Genomic DNA, 16,857 nt, shown 5'->3' on the forward strand with positions numbered 1-16,857 from the left:
GCTTTTACTTTTTTAGATACTGAACATGAACTGAATTGCAAAATTGAGCATGGAATGATAGGGCTAGCCAAAAATGTCAGAAAAAACTACAAATGGTTCAGGCTGTTTGATTTGTTGTCTTTTCAAAGTTCAAGCACAAAAAAAAACATCTGTAGTAGGTAGAATTTGGGGCAACAGTATTGTCTGTCTCCTAATGTGGGGTTAATGACAACACTAAACTGCTCTTAGTTGCACAGTAGGTGTCTGTCAGAGCCTTGATAACCCATCCCCTGTGACATCTTCATTAACCTTGTTCCTGAGCCAAGACAATACTCTTGTTCTAACCCTAGTTATGTAGTCAGAAAAAAAAAATTCTAGTTTTTTGAAGATGATCCAGTAGCTAATTTTAGGAGAAGAAACTTCCAGAATAATTTCCCATGTGGTCCAGGCCACAAAGACCCTGAACTTGAGGTGGAAAATCAATGTAGCTTTTTGAGATTCACCAAATACAATGTAAAGTGTCAAACCAGATATTTCTAATCTAGCAGACTTAAAACAATCTTGAATTGCTCTATGGAAGTGTCTTGTTGTGAACCTTTCTTAAGATGACTTTGTGACTGTAGGGGTAGGATGTATGGCTAATGTTTGCTAAAGCAGAACATTATTTGGTTTTACTATTTTTTTTGTTTGTTCGTTTTGTTTTTTGTTCAGTTGAGCATTTTTGTAAAGCATAGATAAGTAATTCATATCAATGCTATCTGTTTTACTCTTCTCTAAAATTGTGCATTTTACCTTGAACTTAACTGATTTTCTGACTGGATAAAAACATATCAAAAACAATTTTCTTAAATACTTGTGATTTTTTTAGTATATAGTTACTTATATTCTTATATATATACCTGGTTTAAATATTTTGTCACAGTATATTTTGTTACAGTATGGTCTCTTAATCAATAATTATTTGGCATTGCACTAACTGCTTTGATGCTTTATTGTTGATATGCTTTCTATTTTAATGGACTCATAAATATCAAGCTGGAGAACTGGGAACTTATCTTTGTTAACAGTGCTTGTTTGAACTGCAGAGTGAATTGACTGGCATTAAGATTTTTGCAAGGTCTTAAGTGTTGTTGAATATCTAGGTTGGGGATGGGAAAGGTAGCCAGCTCTGGCACAAGAACTGGGGAAAAAAAGGGACCTATGGCTACAGGGCTGCAAGGAAGTACAGGAGGTTGGATCTGAATCCAGCCCCAAGTGAATTTGCTCCTCAGCACTCCATCTAATCTTCCATCCTCCATCACCCAGTAGCTGCTAGCAATGCCCCCAAGCCATCCTTTGGAGTGGCCTCCACTCTGGTACCTACTGAATGGTAGGGTACTGCCATAGCTGTTTTGCTGCCTCCACCAGGTTACTTCCCTAGATGAGTGTCTATTTTGTTGGTAAAGCTAATCATTTCATTTTTTTCCTTTTCAATTCTATTTTAAATATGAGTAGTCAGAATTGTTTCTCTTTTTTTGCTCAGCTGAATGGTTTTCTTAAGCGGCTGTCATCAAGTTTTTATCAGTCTTGTGAAACTGAGTGGTTCACATTCACAATTTTTAAATGCAGCTACAGTAGTTTAAGATTTACATGTTTGAAGTAGCCTGGCTTTATACCAATGTACAAAATTTATACTTATATATAATTTATACTCGTGTATATGGATTGATCACAGTTAGATCCGTATCTGTAAAATCAATACTTTATTTAAATGTCTTAAGTTATAAAGAGGCGTTGCATGTCTAACATAAGACAATTTTATTGCTTTATTGTTTGCTGTAGATGTGCAGAATTATTAATTATGTATCAGGCTGATATTAACCATGCTGCTGAAAGAGGACAGACGCCTTTGTACCTGGCCTGTAAAAATGGAAATAACGATTGTATTAAACTATTGTTGGAAGGTGGAGCAGATCGAACAATAAAAACCAGCGTAAGTTAAAATAGTTTGTAAAGTTACAGTACCTTGTATAGTACTGAATATGGACATTAAAATGTTTATTTAAACTTTTCTTTAAAGCTGAAATAAACCATATAATTTGAAATTAGTATTTTGCTATTTTCATAATACTTTCTGGTTTTTTTAAACTATATCTTGTCTAAAATCTCCTAAATGATGTGACTTTCATACCATTTTAAATATTTCATTGGCAATTTGCTGCATCTTTTCTCCAGCACTGGATTAGTAAATGCTTCCACTTTTTATGTTAGGGCACTTTATTGTTGTCCTTGAAGGGACAACACCCCAAAACTTCCTTGCCAGTATTGTAGATTCTCTTATATCACAAATCGCAGAATACGGCTGAAAAAAGTCATATCTAGAGGAGAAGGGAAGGAGGACTGTCTCAAAATTAGTGCCTACATAATTGCCTTTTTCAGGTGCTTTCTATGCACCTGATAAAGGCAATATTTTTTATGACTGATGTAAGTAGATTCTTATGACAATAAATGTGGATTATAGACTGTTCCAAAACACAGCACAAAGAGTAGTAGCTTCACAGAATATTCTACTCCTCCTGTAATTATTACACTAAATTTTTTATCATTCATTTATTTTGCAACTGGAAAGTAAAAATATTTGACTTGGTATGAGAGAAAGTTGTGATGTCAAAACTGTGAAACTGACTAATAAATGGATTAATGCAACATGAAACAATATTGATAGTTGGAATCATTTTTGTTTGATGCACAGAAAGGAAGCAGTTTACTAACAGCTTGTAAGCCCTGTATCACTTAGACTCTTCTAAAAATTTTGAAGATTTTATCTGTTGGACTGTCCTTGGAGAAAGCTGAAAAATTTTTTTTCTTCTACATTTTCTTCCCTCTCTTCCACCCAAAACATATACAAGCAACTCTGTTTTCCCAAAGGATTATCATGTCACTCTTGCTTGTTTTCTTAATTTCCAGACAGAACCTTCCATTCAGATTCTTTGCTGATATAAGTCTGCAAACAATTTTCTGTGTGTTTGGTGGCAGCGTGCTTCTTTACTGTGGTTTCTTTTTTAGGATGGCTGGTCACCAATTCACGCAGCAGTGGATTCTGGTAATGTTGAAAGTCTCAAGCTCCTTATGTACTATGGAGAGCCAAACAATGGGAACTGTTTGATGGACACAGAGCCTACTTTAGACTACTCTGATTTGGAGAAGAGAGAAGATGACTATAGCAGTAGAGTAAAGCCTGTTGTTTCTGCAGATCTCATCAACCATGCTGACAAAGAGGGTTGGACTGCTGCCCATATAGCAGCATCAAAAGGCTTTAAGGTTAGTCCATGCAACAAGTTACAGAAACCTGATAGAATTTAGGCAAAATAAAACCTTTTCTTTTATCTTTGAAGAATTGCAACTTAGATGTCAAGTCCAAGTTGATTATGTAGGTTATAGGCCAACTTGATTTAACAGAGAAAGAGATAGACCTCCAGCAGACAATTTGTCCCAGAATCCAGGTGTCAAATGAAGTGAATTATTGTATTTAAATGTCTACCTCTTATGGGACATTAGTAAAAAGAGGAAACATCATTACTTGAGACTTTCAAAGTTAAGGTGAGATGAATCCCACCCTGAATGCCAATTCCTTGGATGTCATATGCTTATAGATATTAGATGGACATAATTTCACTAGGAAAAGTTTTTCCTCTGTGAAGGAGGGGAGAAGAAGAAATTTGAGAACTAGATTTGTGCAGACATACATTGTTTAATTTGTTAATTTGGGCAGCCTTTTTAGCAGGCAATGAAACATTTTTGTGAGGTTGGGATAACTGATGACATGGAGGATGATTTGACAGGTTCTACTGATGACAAACAGGAGGATTTCTGGAAATGTAATATCACTTCTTGACATCAGAAGCTATACACTTGTAACACGGACCATTTAAAGGACTTCTTTTTATATGGTAGCTGTCAGTCAGATCTCACTGTAAAATTTTTACCCAGTAAGAAAATAGAGAGTGCTAAACACAGAAGAGTGAATTTTAAGAAAATACAGTCCAAGACTTCAAAAATCAGCTTGTGTTTACATGCCTAGTTCAATACCTTCATTATGTTTGTTTTTTTCCCTGATAAATTTACGTTCAAAATGGATGTGCTCAAAATAGACACGGATTTAAGATTCAGTTAAGGTTAGGAGTTTTTCTAGGGACAGCCACTGCTTACTCAACATTTTTCGTTACAAAGAGTCAGTGTTCCATTACCAATGTCTGTTAGGCAGATGCAGATTCTCATTCCAGCTTCCACTCTTACGAATTTAGATGGAGTTTAAGATACTTGCTGTAGTCTGCAAATACCTAAATAATGTGCACTATGTTGGCTCTTTCTGCAATAATATAATCCTCAGGAACTTAGAGTCTAGGTTTCATTTTCTGTCTAAAACTGCTTTGACTAGTGATCTCTCTGAAAGGTCTGACACTGGAAGTCTTCACGTGTCTTTCATTAATAACTCCTGGGTTTGAGTTTCTAAGCGCATTCCAAGTCAACGGTTTAATAGGATCTCCATTTGGGGTTGAGGGGAGTCTCTTAGGTGATGAAGGTGATATACAGCTGGCAATCAGATTCCTGGTTTTGATGTTGCAGAGACTATAAAAATGTATTTGATTTGATGCATTTATTGATTTGAGATGTGTTTGGCATATTTAAAAGCTAAAAAAGCTTAATAGCAATCTCTGAGTGCTGTTAACACTTTGACTTCGTTCTCTAATCCATTATGTACACTGCATGTCACTCATTCCAGTGCATGATAGCTGCATATAAGCAGTGCTGACACTTGCATCCTCTTGTTTTGAGATAGGTAGGGGCCGTTCTTTACAGATAATTCTGCTAGGACATCTTAGCTTTCATAGGCATCTTTCATAGGCAGCAGAGACAACAAAAATCCTCATTTTACTAAGGAAATAAGCTTGACTTCTTTGTTCTGTCCCACTTCTTCCTGCTTTAATTCCCATTTTCAGCCTCATAGTTCAGTCCTAAGCCTTCTGCTGTTCTGCTATTCATTGCTTCTGTTTGAGAGATAGTGTTAACAAACTAACCTGTGAAGAAAATATGTGCTTTTTTTCTGCTTGATATCCTTCTGGAAAACTTAGTGAGATAAACATATTTTTAAAGTACTTATAGGTGCTATAACTACAGCCTGGCAAAACTTCACCTCACAGGCAGATAGACCTTGAATGATTGCTGTTTTTATGAAAGGTCTGAGGATGTCAGATACACTGACAAAAGTATCTGTAGAACAGCTACAAAATAGGTAACACTATGTCAACCAGCAATTGGCCAATATTCCACATCAAAATACTCACTAGCTGTTTCTCTGTGTTTTTAAGGTTTGGTTTCTCTACTATGGTTAATCCCAATCATTATGAATACAGTATTAAGTAGTATAATTTCCATTGGTTTCTCTTTTTTTACTAGTGGATGTGTCTTTAAAAGCATATCTGAGATAGAAAAGCTTTCATGGAGGCTGCCTGTATTATTGCAGAATGATGGTCATTAGAAACAAGGACTTGATCCTTTTTCTGATTGTTGATCAATCAAGTTGAATGTAGTTTCATGAGAACTCTTTTATCCCACACAGATTTGGGAGGATCTATATAGTTAATAATTTTTCATGTTACAGTATGGTTCTATCAATCTAACCATACTGCAGCATACTTAGCAAATTTAAATGCTAATAGCTTGTTTCTAAATTCAATGATTTTTCCTTTTGTTGAGCATATGACATTTTTAGAGGGCATCATGTTGTCATCCACAAGATGTTTGTGCTCTGACTTAATAAAAATACATTTTTATATCACTACATTCCTATGATGCTTGCAGAATTTCAGGTTTCTGCTTGCAGAAATTCTGCCAAAGAAGAGGCTTGCAAGATGATTTTAAAATTATTCCTTTTTTGTGTCCCACTTAGGTGTCAGTCATGATGGAAGCTCCTGCTTGGTGAATTACAAAAATTGATTTTATGGATTGTTACCTAAATAGATTCATTTATTAGTCTGTATTAAGCTTTAGAATTACTTATTGTTGCTTGAACATTGAGGCCAAGATGTTCAGACCAGGATAATAGGTGTGTGTTTCTGTCTTTCTTATCAATACCTAAACTAGTGGCCAGATGTAAGAATTTCTTAATTCAGCTAATCAGCACTTGATGGTATAGAGACTGTAGAACCCTGGCTCTATGTGTTCTGCTTTTTTATAGTCATTATTTGAGACTTCAAAGTCTGCTATAAAATATTTTACTCCTGGCTTTCAACTCTGTGAGAAACATCATTTTATCTATAGAACCTCTGTAGCTGATTGTCTTTGGAAATGCATGTGTAAGAATTTTAATTAGGAATAATCTAACTGCATATTGGTAGAATGCTTTAGTGCAGCAAATGGACAAATAAATAATACAGTTCCTACCTTTGCAGAACTGTCTAGAAATCCTTTGTAGCCATGGTGGACTAGAGGCTGAGAGAAAAGATAAGTGTAATCGAACATTGCATGATGTTGCTACTGATGATTGCAAACATCTCCTAGAAAACTTAAGTAAGTAAATGCTATCAGCACTACATAAAAATGTTTTTAGTAAAGAACTTGTGGGGCAAAAATTAGAAATATGAAAAGGGTAGTTGTCACTTTTTTGGCACCACAATATTAAGTTACTTTGATCTATCAAGTTTCTATTCTCCAAATTTTGCAAAAGCATATGATAAAATTGTGTTGGAGGTTATTAAATTCCTCATGTCTTTGTTTCTAAACCATTCAAAAAGATGGTACATATTGTACATTTGCAAATGCCCATACACTCTTAAAATTTCTGAATTTAATATTAGCAATTACTTTTTCAAAAGCTAATGCCTTCCTCTTATCTTTTCTTCACATTCTTGCAGAAATAGTCACTTAGTGGTGAGTAGCTGTCAAATTCCCTCAGGCTAAGATGATCATCTAGTCATATCTGAATCTCTTGTTAGAGCACAGTTTATTTTGTCACTTACTGGTGAGGGGATTATTTGTTTGATTCTTCAAATATTTCTTAGAGACAACATCAAAGAACTTCTTTTTTCCAGCATCAGTAACTTCTGTAAGAAGATTGCTCTTCTGTTGAAACCTGTCATCTTCTTCCTTCTCTGTATGTTTTCTCAAAATTCAGCAGAGCAGGCTCATCTGTGTATTTCTTCAGACAAAACTTAATTCAACCTCTCACTAGTTTTGTGGGTTTTATATCACTATATCAATCTAGATATATCTGTATCTACATATACAGAGAAAAATATCTATATTTCTCTGCATGGTTAGAATTATGGCATTTATTGATCTGTATGCTCTCCATTTTTTCACTCCTTTTTTGTGTTTGTCTTGTGGGATATAGGGATGTGGGTAGTTAAATTCACTGGTTATCAACAAATTGAGGAAGTTTTCTGTCTGCTGCTTCTGATTTTCCTCTTCAGCTGTTTTAAATCCCAGTTCTTACCATTTTACTGCAGGTTCAGAGGGGAATACAGCTCACTTTCTAATAGGCACTCCTCCATAGTCATCTTTATCAGACTGAAACAATTTCTGATGGCTGAATCTGCAGCCTGTTAAATTAATGCTTGTATTATTTCCATCAGTCTTAGTATCCTGTGTCTCTGGTCATGCTTTTCATGAATACAACAGCTTTTATCAGGTCAGAACCTTTGGCCTCCCCTTGTCTTCTTTACACCTTACGCCAAGACTGCATTTTTGGGTAAGGTGTCTGTGTACCATCCTCTACCTCCTCACACTCCAGTAAGATTTCTGCTGTAGGGACAGGAGGATCTGTGCTCTGACAGATCTGAAAGACTGGGGCCAGGATTGCCAGCTATGCCTTAGAGGTCACATGTGTTTAGTTTAGGCATATTCTGTGCCTCTGTCCTAGGGGCCTGTTCCTTGTGGAGAACCCTCTGTACTCCTTACAGTCTGTGCTCATTTCCCTGAGGTCCAGCCATCAGAAGGGCAAGCCTTTGATGCATTTCTCACAATTCCACATCTGAAGGATGCCTCTGAATAGTCCTTTCCCATTGGTAGGCTAGTGGGTTTAAATCAGAGCTTTTCTGACATCAGGAAAATTTCATTGGTTTGTATCAGCTGAAGATCTGGCTTCTGGACACAAAAGGGAAACAAAGATTATGTTGCAAGACATCATAATAATCTGATATGGGTTGTTTTTTATGGTGTACTTTCTAAATTTTAATTTTAATTTAATAATTTCTGAAACATATTGTTCGGCATGAAAATTAGAAGATAGATTGGGGTTTTTTTTTCATTTTTAGTCATCTAAATGATCTCCAGAGACTACTGCTTCTGTTGAGTTGTATTCCAAAGAGCAAGATTTAAAATACTTCATAGTTTCTAGAATGTGCATATAAATTTCCTTTTTTAATATTTTGTCAATTTACTCTGTAACAAAGAAAATATACCCTTTCAAGTGCATTTTCTGTCTTAGCTCTTAGCTTTTTATTTAAAGATGTTTGGCTCAGCTGTGTTTTCCATTTGTGCACTAGTGCCAGAAAATTATTTCCTACCTTGATAAGAAAAAATGTACATAAACACAATGAACTGAAAAATTAAGACATTGCCTACCATCTGTCTTAATTTATAAGTAATTAGTCTGTAAAGACAAAATATAAGATTAAGTAAATTTTGTCTTGTTTCCTGTTATTTAAGCATAATAATACTGAACTGTTTTTTGTAAAAAATTATAGATGCCTTGGTATTTTCATCACTGCTCTGATTTTGTAGCTTTCCTTGCTAATACTGGTTGTTATTGGTTGATAATAATGGGATTATTTAGAGTTTTACAGTTTTTCTCATAGTTGGTGTTGTGTTTTTCAACAGATGCTCTTAATGTACCTGTAAGGATTTCAGTCAGTGGCGTTGAACCAGTCCATTGTGGTACAGAGGAATTTGATACAATATGTGCTTTAAATATCCGCAAGCAGACGTCATGGGATGATTTTTCAAAAGCAGTGAGTCAGGCAGTGACAAACCATTTCCAAGCAATCGCTTCTGATGGATGGAGGAGCCTAGAAGATCTGTCATTTAATAGTGCTGCAGAATCCAACATTGGCCTCAGTGCAAGCAGTATATTTTCTGTCAAACTAGGTATCAACATTGGTGTTAATGATAAAAGCAAAACTTGGGGGTGTTCTCAAATTTGTGAAATCTTCTAAGATAAAAATGTCTTTGAATCACTGCATTTTTTAAATCATAGACTAAGAAAGACTAATACTAGAAATGAAACTTTGAACAGTGCTGCCATGAAAGTATTCCTTACTTTTAGCTGTGTGTATGAAACAATTAATTATGCACTTTAATATAATCTTGGAGCTCATGAGGCCCTATGTTAATTAGTCTTCTAGTACTTCTGGTACTCCAGAGGAGAAATCTGTATGTCAGGTGAAGCTAAGTTCTCACCCTGAGTGCTGTGTGCGGTTTTGGATGCCACAATATAAGAAAAAGCAATTAGGGAGTGTCCAAAGGAGACATGGGGATGGGGAAAGCCTTGAGGAGAAGCTGTGTGAGGAGTGACTGAGGTCACTTGGTCTGTTCTGCCTGGAGGAGACTGAGGAGAGACCTCAATGCAGTCTGCAACTTCCTCATGAAGGGAAGAGGAGGGACAGGCACTGATCTCTTCCCTGGGGTGACCAGTGACAGGACTTGAGGGAATGGCCTGAAGTTGTGTCATGGAGGTTTAGGATGGATATTAGAAAAAGGTTCTTCACCAGAGGGTGTTTGGGCAGTGGTACAGGATCCCCAGGGAAGTGGTCACAGCACCAGCCTGACAGAGTTCAAGAAGCATTTGAGCAATGCTCTCAGGTACATGTGACTCTTGGGATGTCCTGCGCAGAGCCAGGAGTTTGAGTTTGATGATCCTTGTGAGTCCTTTTCAACTCAGGACATTCTGTGGTCCTGCAAAAACAATTCAAAGCCCACATGGCTTCTTTACAGTACATCCAGAATAAACAGTAAATACAGACTGTAAATCACCAGCATAGGTAAACAGAACTACTGTTTTACATAACTTCCCTTAGCAAGGTACAAAAGAGAAATCTTTAAAATTATGTAAAATTGGCCAAAATATGGTGGTCTTAGTAATAGTTGTATAGGTTTCTGAAAATCCATTACTTCATCTTAAATCTTATTCCTTCTTTACCTTCCCATTAGCAAAACTGAACCCTGGTCATGTTAGAGTGGGCAAATTATTCTGTTTTAGTCTATGTGTAAAGATAAAAAGATAGGCTAGCTGTTTAACTTGTGTCTCAACTGGCAGAAGACACAAGTAACTTCAGTTGTATATCAAATAATAGCATGCTTTAGTACATCTCATGCATGGGACTGGTTTGTTTGTCAAATTTGTGAGTGTATGCACATAATCTTTGTAAGCAAGTGAATATGCTTGAGTGTAGGACATTTTATATACATACAAGGAATATCTCTCTCTTTTTTTAACAGGAAACATTACATGGTCAACAGGTCAGATTTTTTCCCAGCCACCATGGGACTTTTTGAAGAACAATAGAGCTGAGCATATCACAGTGTTTTTGTTTGGTAATTTTCAAGTCATAATTTTTCAGTTTTGAATGTTAAGATACTCCATATGAAATACATCATTTGAGAGTCATTTGCTACTGATTTTGTTCTTCAGTGTTGCTTGATTCTTAGAGACATCATATCTGTTTAGTCGTTTAACTAGATTTTAAAGTGTCTACAACATTTTTCTGGCATTTCTGTGCCAGAAAATATGCTGCACATAAAAGTCTTACTGCCTTTTTCAGCCGTATAGTAGTATATATACTGCTTATGTCATGGTTACCCATGAATCTATGGTGCTGGATTAATGTCTTTCATTTATTCAGCATTTTAATCTATGTAGCCTCTAATTATAAAAGGTCACTGTAGAATACTGCATGAAAATCATATGTATCAGTCATACATGCATGTATACATGAGAAACTTACCAAAGTTATTTGTATGTCTCATTTTAAGGACCTCAAGAAGGCTGTTTAAACAGTGTGAGTTATGCATCCATGATCCATCTTCAGACACTTCAGAATTATCTCCGCCTGGTCAGTAATAAGCTAGCTTCTCTCTGCATGCTACTTGTTTGTCAAAATACTTCTGTAATAGTGTTGACTAAAATTGGGAGTTTTTTTCTCTGTGAAAGAACATCAAGACTTGTAAAAAAATGAAATGGGATGAAGGCTATTTTAAAATGGAGTTCCCCCTGAATTTACCCTTAACTTTAGTCTTGTGAGGGCATTAACTTTCTTCTTTAAATAGCTGCTCTCTGATTAACTGAACTGCTTAAAAATATATTAAAAGCTCTCTGATGTCTTAATTGCTTTCCAAGGTTATTTTATTCCACTTTTTGAGGAGAAAGTAAATTAGAATGACATTCACGTAAGCAATTATTTAAGACGTGAATTTTATTACGAGCTTATGTAGAAATCTCCTGTAACACACCTTATTTAATACCACAAAATGTAAGAATAATAGAATAATATGAGATGACTTTCATAGATAATTTCTTTTAACATTGCATAAAATCAGAATTAGTTTAGAACCTGCTTATTTCTGCTGTGTCCTTGGATAGTGTTTTATGTTGTCAGGAAAATGTGCCACAGGTTTCTGCTCTATTCAGCCATATTGCCAAGAGATTGCAGAGATATGACATTTTAGAGGTAAAACAGATTAAAAAATAATTGTTCTACTGTACTGATAACATGATCCCATTTCTACTGCAAATGAAGTCCTCAGTCTTAATCCTTAACTTAGTAGTGACTTAAGTTGATGATTTTGGCATCATTGTATATATTTTAATTCAAGAAAATATTTGTGATTACTAAATTTATTCTTCCAGATCACTGTTTTAAAACAGTGTTGTACTGTTGTAGTACAACAAATGTAGTTCTACAAATTAGGATATAAATTTATCAATATATTTCAAATATGTTGTATGCAAATGTCTACTTTGAAACTAGTATAGTAAGGATTATCAACTTCAGTAGTGCAAATCAAACAATTTTGTCTTTTAGGTGCTGATTGTGTCATGTAGGTTAAAACAAAATCCAAGTCTGAACTTCCAAGAATAATTTCTTTATGAAGTAAATATTTATATTTATCTGTCTGTAGGTTGAACAATACCGTAATGTCATTTTCCATGGTCCAGAAGGAAGTTTGCAAGATTACATAGCATATCAGATAGCAGCCTGCATAAAGGTATTTGCACAAACATATCAAGTGAATTAGTCCATAAACCAGAGTTTTCACTATTTCACCAAATATATAAATTTTCAACACAGCAAAAGCAAGTGGCTGCAGGATCTACATGTGAGATTGTTAAAGTCGAAGTGGATGCTGGTTTCTCCAAGGAGCAGCTTGCAGAACTGTTCATCAGTAATGGTAAGGTTATGTCAGAAAGACTAGTTTTGGTGATTTGTAGGAAAAGTTTTAACAGTGCAAAGTAAAGGAATACGTAAACCATTTTGCATAGTGGATGGCATGTTTTAATGGAACTCATAGTTTTTCAGGTGCTTGGGGCCAATTGTGTGAGTCTAAACTGAGGGAGAGCTCCCAATAAGGAGTTCTGTCAAAAGTTCATGCCATCTAAGTAAAACTAGTCATTTTGAATACCAACTTCTGTCTCATTCTTTTTTCCCCTTGTTTGTGATCCTTTAAAAGTTGATTGCTTTGGTTCAGATCTACTGAATCAGAACTGAAGATCTACTGTGAGTGCTCATGAACAAAAGCAGAGCCATCCTATCAGGCTGTACAGTGCCGTGCAGTGCTCTGTTCTGTATGTTCTCATACTGCCTGGTGTAACTTCAGTCTGTGGCAGTTTTTTCCTCTAAGGAAATCCTGGTCACAGTTCCCAGGATAGCTTGTGCCAGTGATTATTCCCACATGTCACTTTCAGTGCCATGGGATTGGTGGGAGAGAAGAGGCCATTTAGTCAGAAGTCTGCCAGGCATTGGTGCTAGGCCTGGAGGCAAGAATGTCATTTGTAGTTTGGTTTGTTTACTGGCCACTGTCTCTTAGGAAAGCTGCTTCTTTTGGGTGCTCTTCTGTGTCAGCAACACACTCTTTTTAGTAGTCTGGTTTTGCAATTCAGTATGTTGCTTCTGGTTGTGTCTCTCATTTTTCTGCCATCTTCTTTCCCCACTGTTCTGCTGCATCTCCTTTCCTGAGAGCATTTCCCCTCTAAATGAATCCATCAGACACAGTGAGGGTACCTGTCCTCCCTCCTTTCAAGCTGTAGCCTCTCAGTAAAAGATAGTAGCAATAGTCAGGAACTAAATAGCAATGATCAGGTACAATCAGTTGCTGTAAGTTTTGCCTTATTAATGACTGTTGTTAGTACCACTTTCAAAAGGTTGTGAAACTGCAGGACACAGTATAGTCAAGATAAGTGTTTATGTGTGTGTTACAGAAGCATTCACCTGGGATTTAGTGTTGCAAGAACACTTGCAAAGCTGTGTCTTTTTTAAGTGGTAAGATGTTAAAATCAGGAAAATTAAAACAAAATATTTAAAATGTTAATAAAATACAGAAATGTCATTTTAATACTTTTTAGGTTCAGATGCTACTGGGTTTGCCTCATACTAGCTCTGATTATTTGAGTGATTCTTAAAGATATTGAAAGAAGTTTGGAAGAGAAGATTGCCTACTTCTCATAGAAGTTTGCTACTGTCTCATAGAATTATAAAGTTTCTTACAAACATGGACTATTCTTAAACCTTTTGTCACTACATGGTATAAAGAGTACATGTTAAAAGTTTAAGATGTAGTACAGCAAATTATAGAAATGTTTAAAGAGGTCTTTGTTATCTTTTCTGTTGTATTTATATTCAATGTACTGAAATCTTTCCTACCTATGAAGATCCTATTAGCCATTTCAGGAATTTATTTTAATCATAGCCTTCAATTTTTTTCTTAATATACACTATGATATTCTTTCTATTATTTGATTTTATGCTTTCAATTTTGAACTTATAATCCAGTCTGTGTGGCCTGTAAACAAAAGGAAAAAAATAAAAATCTTCTGTTACACTAGTAGCAGTAAATTCTGTATATATAAATAGAAGTAAATCTTCCTAAGTATACATTAATGGGATTTTTGTATTTCAGCTTGTCTGATCCCAGTGAAACAGCCTCCTGTAAACAAGACAACAATTGTGATTTTAGAAAATCTGGAGAGAGCTTCTTTATCTGAATTACTCGGAGATTTTCTAGCACCTCTTGAGAATCGGAGTTCAGAGAATCCCTGCACTATTCAAAGAGGTATTTAAAGAATTGGTTTGCAGAGATGTTTTTACTACAGTACAGTTTTATTGTAATATTTGACAAACAGGGAAGAGGAGAAAAATGTAATTTGTTCAGTTTTTATATTTTATTGTAAACAGTTGTCCCCTTTACAAAGACACCATATTTTTTAGCTAGTTTATGGTGTTTTGTGGGTGGTTTTTCCTTTCTAATTATGTCACTGCTTCTTGCTTCTGTAAGAAATCATGACAAGGCTTTGAGTACTTCAGTTAAGTGTTTTATGGTTCCTTTTTAGCAAATGGAGTTTCTGGTGCCTTTTACTTCCATGAGAACTGCTTTTTACTGGGGACCATCTCAAAGTGCCATCTTCATGGCTCTGACCTGCTGGTTCAGCAGCATTTCCGTTGGGTTCAGCTGAGGTGGGACGGGGAGCCAATGCGAGGCTTGCTTCAGAGGATTTTAAGGAGAAAAGTAATAAACAAGGTAAGAACTCGAATCAGCCTCAGCAGTTATGTTCATCACCAGGTCTGTGAAATGTGTATGATGGTAATGCCAAAAGCAGAGCAGATAACTTGTTTCAGGAAAAAAACCATTCATTTCTGACAAGATACAGGCTGTGTATCTGGAAATGTTGTGCTTAGCCTCAAAGAACAGTGTGTGGTCATGGCTAATTGGTTGGTTGCAAATAATGATACTGTGGCTACTTGCCTGTCAACTGCATGAAACATCCTTCAGTAATTTTTCAACATTTTCTTTCATTCTTCTGAGAATCAGTTCAACAAACATACATAGTCTCTTCTTCAAAGAAATTATTCTCAATATCTAAAATAAGGTAGTCAGATATGTGTTTTGTCTAAGTTTTAAGCAGAAAAATATTTTCCATGATTTTCATATCAAAAGAGGGGCAAATTTTATAATTAGAAAAGTTGTTTTGAGCTAATAGATCTGCTGAAGCTGAAACAAAAGTCCAAAAGAAAATAAAGATGGGAAGTCTGTTTTAAATTAATAAATAAACAAAAATGGGAAATTAAAATAAAGATGTAGGTAAAAGAGGAATAGTGGACTTTCAAAAGTTATTTGGAATACCATTTGAGTGTGATAGCAGCTATTACCAACAGTCAGGCACTGTTAGACATTGGCAGAGGGAGTTTAATCAAAACAGCTGCAAAGGAAAATAATCTTGGCAGAAGTTTTGAACAGGCTTAAAAAGGGAGATTGTTCTAGGAATAGAAAAAACTACCAGTAATAAAGAGTCCTGTTGTGCAACAACAAGACCTACTGTCAGTTTTGAGTGTTCAGCTGGATGTGTCTTGGTTATCCTTGGGGATGTCATCTCCTGTACCCTTTGCCACAGTTCTCATCTATAAAAGCTTACTGATTCAAAGAGATCCTGCAGAGGAAATGGGTGGTATTTGAACATTTCAGCCAGGATAATGAGGAAATTTAGAAAAACTCCTAAGTATTCTTTAATTGCAAGAACCAGAATACAGAATAGAAAAAAAAGAATCATGGGAAATCTATGAAACTCTTAATAGACTACTTTCCTTAGATTATGTTTTTTAAGTTGTGACTTGTTCATAGTCAAAGGCTGCATCAGACTTACTCTGCCAAACTGGTTTGGCTAGAAGAACTTGCAGCATCACATAACAGATGTAATTTTCAGGCTATTTTTTTGGGCTTGAAAGAAATCCTTAGTGTAATAGGTTAGAATTTGACTATGAAATAGGCTCCTACCTCTGACTGAAGTTGAACAGAATTTGGTTAGTAATCTCATTAAGTTTAGTTTCTCTTGAGCATATATGCAGATGGTGGCTATTTGGAGAAAAAGAGCCATGTGTCTTCCTGTATCTTCCCTAATTAAATATTGAAATGCCCAGTGTGGTAGCACATTTTTTGAAATTCAAACATGTGCCATATGTAAACTCAAATGCCAGTTGGTACAGGACTTAAAATAGTGGATTGCAAAGTCAAAAATAAAAGATTAATCTGTTGCAAAACTCTAAAGCAAAGTAGAAACACATGTATTGTTAGAAGCACAGACTATTTCAAAGATCATTGCTCTGTATTATGATACCTTTTTTGTGCTGTAATATTCATGTGTTCAGGTGAAAAGCTCTTTTCCTGTTAGTTTGAACCATTAGGTTATATGGGAAGAGTTTTAATGTTTTTCTACTTTAAGTTCACCTATAGACTCTATCAAGAGGCTCTGGCTTCAATGCTGTCATTTATTATCCCTGTACATCTTTTAATGCTTCCTTTAATTTAAATTGTTACAGAGGATAATCCTAGGATTAGGATGATGAAAGACTGTAATTTGAAGTCAGAGGAAACAGGAGATTTTTCTGGCACTAAATAATTTGCCCTTAACAAGAAAGACTAAAAACACAAGTCTTAGAGGAAGACATCTTTTCTTCACTGCTACTAGATCTAAAATCAATATGGAAATCCACTGGGCATATGTCTGGATCAGATATTTCTGTTCAGTGCAATTGGGCATTTTTTCATAATGCCTTATTTGTATCATATACATTGCATTGTATATGGTACATATCTCTTGTAATCCTAATATTAAACACTGTAGAAAACCACTGC

At 35.5% G+C, this 16,857-nt stretch overlaps 1 protein-coding gene across 2 annotated transcripts in view; it reads left to right on the top strand.

Moving 5' to 3' along the window:
- The window catches only part of CTTNBP2 (cortactin binding protein 2), a 75,245-nt gene that overhangs the window by 45,663 nt on the left and 12,725 nt on the right, over nt 1-16,857 (top strand). For both annotated transcript variants that reach the window (XM_064422316.1, XM_064422315.1), the window contains exons 7-16: nt 1,801-1,951; nt 3,025-3,279; nt 6,411-6,528; nt 8,839-9,105; nt 10,456-10,551; nt 10,990-11,069; nt 12,136-12,222; nt 12,306-12,405; nt 14,131-14,283; nt 14,561-14,748. In XM_064422316.1, the coding sequence (XP_064278386.1) occupies nt 1,801-1,951; nt 3,025-3,279; nt 6,411-6,528; nt 8,839-9,105; nt 10,456-10,551; nt 10,990-11,069; nt 12,136-12,222; nt 12,306-12,405; nt 14,131-14,283; nt 14,561-14,748 (1,495 nt within the window). The remainder of the gene's footprint in view (nt 1-1,800; nt 1,952-3,024; nt 3,280-6,410; nt 6,529-8,838; nt 9,106-10,455; nt 10,552-10,989; nt 11,070-12,135; nt 12,223-12,305; nt 12,406-14,130; nt 14,284-14,560; nt 14,749-16,857) is intronic.

The sequence above is a fragment of the Passer domesticus genome, chromosome 5 (genome assembly GCF_036417665.1).
Source record: "Passer domesticus isolate bPasDom1 chromosome 5, bPasDom1.hap1, whole genome shotgun sequence".
NCBI classification, from domain to species: Eukaryota; Metazoa; Chordata; class Aves; order Passeriformes; family Passeridae; genus Passer; species Passer domesticus.